The sequence below is a fragment of the Phalaenopsis equestris genome, unplaced genomic scaffold (genome assembly GCF_001263595.1).
Source record: "Phalaenopsis equestris unplaced genomic scaffold, ASM126359v1 Scaffold000750, whole genome shotgun sequence".
Classification (NCBI taxonomy): Eukaryota; Viridiplantae; Streptophyta; class Magnoliopsida; order Asparagales; family Orchidaceae; genus Phalaenopsis; species Phalaenopsis equestris.
The window spans coordinates 37,046-39,347 of NW_018165190.1; the positions used below are offsets into that span (position 1 = coordinate 37,046).

Here is a 2,302-nt window from a genome sequence, read left to right on the forward strand (position 1 = left end):
ACATTAAGAAGATTGAAGAGAACACCAATGGGAGATGGGGCCTGGATGAAACTTCTAATGTAATGAATAATAAGATAACAGCTGGCTTTATAAATAAAATTCTTTTTGAAATGGAGATTTATTTTATTTGAATATTAAAATCATTTCCATGCAAAAAGTCTCAGCTGAGCTTTTTGGTCTCTCTCTCCCTCTCTGTCTCTCCTTTTTTTCTCTTATATATACGGGGAATTTGAAGCATACTCCACACAAGAGCTTTCCTTTCTGCCTCTGCACTCCACTTCTCTCGTTTCATCTAAACTCTGTCAAAATCTACAACAGATTTATGGCAAACATATTTGGGCTTGAAGCCCCACTGTCAAAAATGGCAATCTCAAATGCGCATGGAGAGGACTCACCATACTTTGCTGGCTGGAAAGCTTATAATGAGGACCCTTATGATGCAAAGAAAAACCCATCTGGAGTCATACAAATGGGTTTGGCTGAGAACCAAGTAAGATGAATTAATTATAGTCAAGAGTTGTCTTACACATAACTCATGTGCCTTAATGTTGTTTTCAAAGGTCTCTTTTGATTTGCTTGAGAATTATCTGGAGGAGCACCCAGAGGCTTACAGCTGGAGCTCTGGCCCCTCTAGCTTTAGAGAAAATGCCTTATTTCAGGACTACCATGGCCTCCAATCTTTCAGAAAGGTCCCCCCACCTCTCTCTCAACAAAAAAATAAATGAACTATGTTTAAAACTATAGTTTACCACTTTAGTTGTCACGAAGAACAACAGCCAAGGAAAAGTGCTACCATTATATGACACCTTTGTTGTTCCACTACCAGACAACAAGGCAGAAAACTTTCCATGCAACCTTGTTGTCGTAAAAACAGAGTAAAATTTTAATATATTAGAATTATTCAATAAACTATGCTCAACGTAGGCCCAATATGTTTACTCTGCTAATAATAATTCAGCATGCTTATCAGGCAATTGCAGGCTTCATGGAGAAAATAAGAAGCCATCGTGCAAAATTTGATCCTGAACGCATTGTCCTCACCGCCGGGGCCACCGCGGCCAACGAGCTCCTTACCTTTATCTTAGCTGATCCCGGCGATGCCTTGCTTGTTCCCACTCCCTACTACCCTGGGTATGCAGCTTGTAGTTGGTCATGCTTATATTTTTACTTCTCATTACAAGCTAATACTAAACCTTCTTCAACATGAACAGATTCGACAGAGATCTTCAATGGAGAACAAGAGTTAGTATTGTCCCCATACCTTGCCACAGCACCAACTCCTTCCAACTCACTCTGCAATCTCTCGAAACAGCCTACGCCGACGCCGAAGCATCAAACCTTAGAGTTAAAGCTCTCCTCATAACCAACCCTTCTAACCCTCTCGGCATCTCCTCTCCTCGCACCCTCCTCGAAGACATTCTAGACTTCATCAGCAAAAAAAACATACATTTGATCTCTGATGAGATCTACTCCGGCTCCGTCTTCGATGCAACCGACTTCGTAAGCATTGCAGAGATTGCGGAAGAGAGAAGCCATATAAGCTCTGAAAAAATTCACATTGTTTATAGCCTTTCAAAGGACTTAGGCCTGCCCGGGTTCAGAGTGGGAGCTCTATATTCTTACAATGACAGGGTGGTAAAGACAGCAAGAAGAATGTCAAGCTTCAGTCTCGTCTCCTCTCAAACTCAAAAGACGTTATCTTTCATGCTATCTGATGAAGAGTTTTCATTGAAATTCATTGAAACTAATAGAATGAGATTGAAGGAGAGGCATTCATGTGTTGTTAAAGAGCTAAGGGATTCAGGTATTGAGTGCTTGAAGGGGAATGCAGGGCTATTTTGCTGGGTGAATCTTGGTGAGTTCCTTGAGAAGAAGAATAGGGAAGAAGAGCTTAAGCTTTGGAAGGTGATACTGGATGAGGTGAAGCTTAATATATCTCCAGGGTCTTCTTGCCATTGTTCGGAAGCTGGTTGGTTTAGAGTTTGCTTTGCTAATATGAGCAAGGAAACGTTGGAGGTAGCGTTGAGGAGACTGAGGGAATTTTCTGAAAAGATTAGAGGAAGAAGAAGATCTCCTAATGGAGAGATTTGCACATGAGTGAAGGGAAAAATATGTGATTGATAGTTACATATTCAGACCTATTAGAGTTTGTCCTTTTAATCTATGTCAAATCATTCAAATTTTATAAATTTAATGCATGTTACTTTTTTCCCATAGACTAACATTTTTAAATACAACATTATTTTTCTATATATATATATATATATATATCTTCCTGGCACCTTTCTTCCTCGCACCTTTC

The 2,302-nt window shown here is 39.9% G+C and overlaps 1 protein-coding gene across 1 annotated transcript; it reads left to right on the plus strand.

The window, feature by feature from the left end:
* Positions 1-322: 322 nt before the first annotated feature.
* Positions 323-2,097, plus strand: LOC110030670 (1-aminocyclopropane-1-carboxylate synthase 7-like). The gene is made up of 4 exons (XM_020733508.1): positions 323-490; positions 561-689; positions 971-1,131; positions 1,212-2,097. The coding sequence occupies exons 1-4, from the start codon at positions 323-325 to the stop codon at positions 2,095-2,097; spliced, it is 1,344 nt and encodes a 447-aa protein (XP_020589167.1).
* Positions 2,098-2,302: the final 205 nt, after the last annotated feature.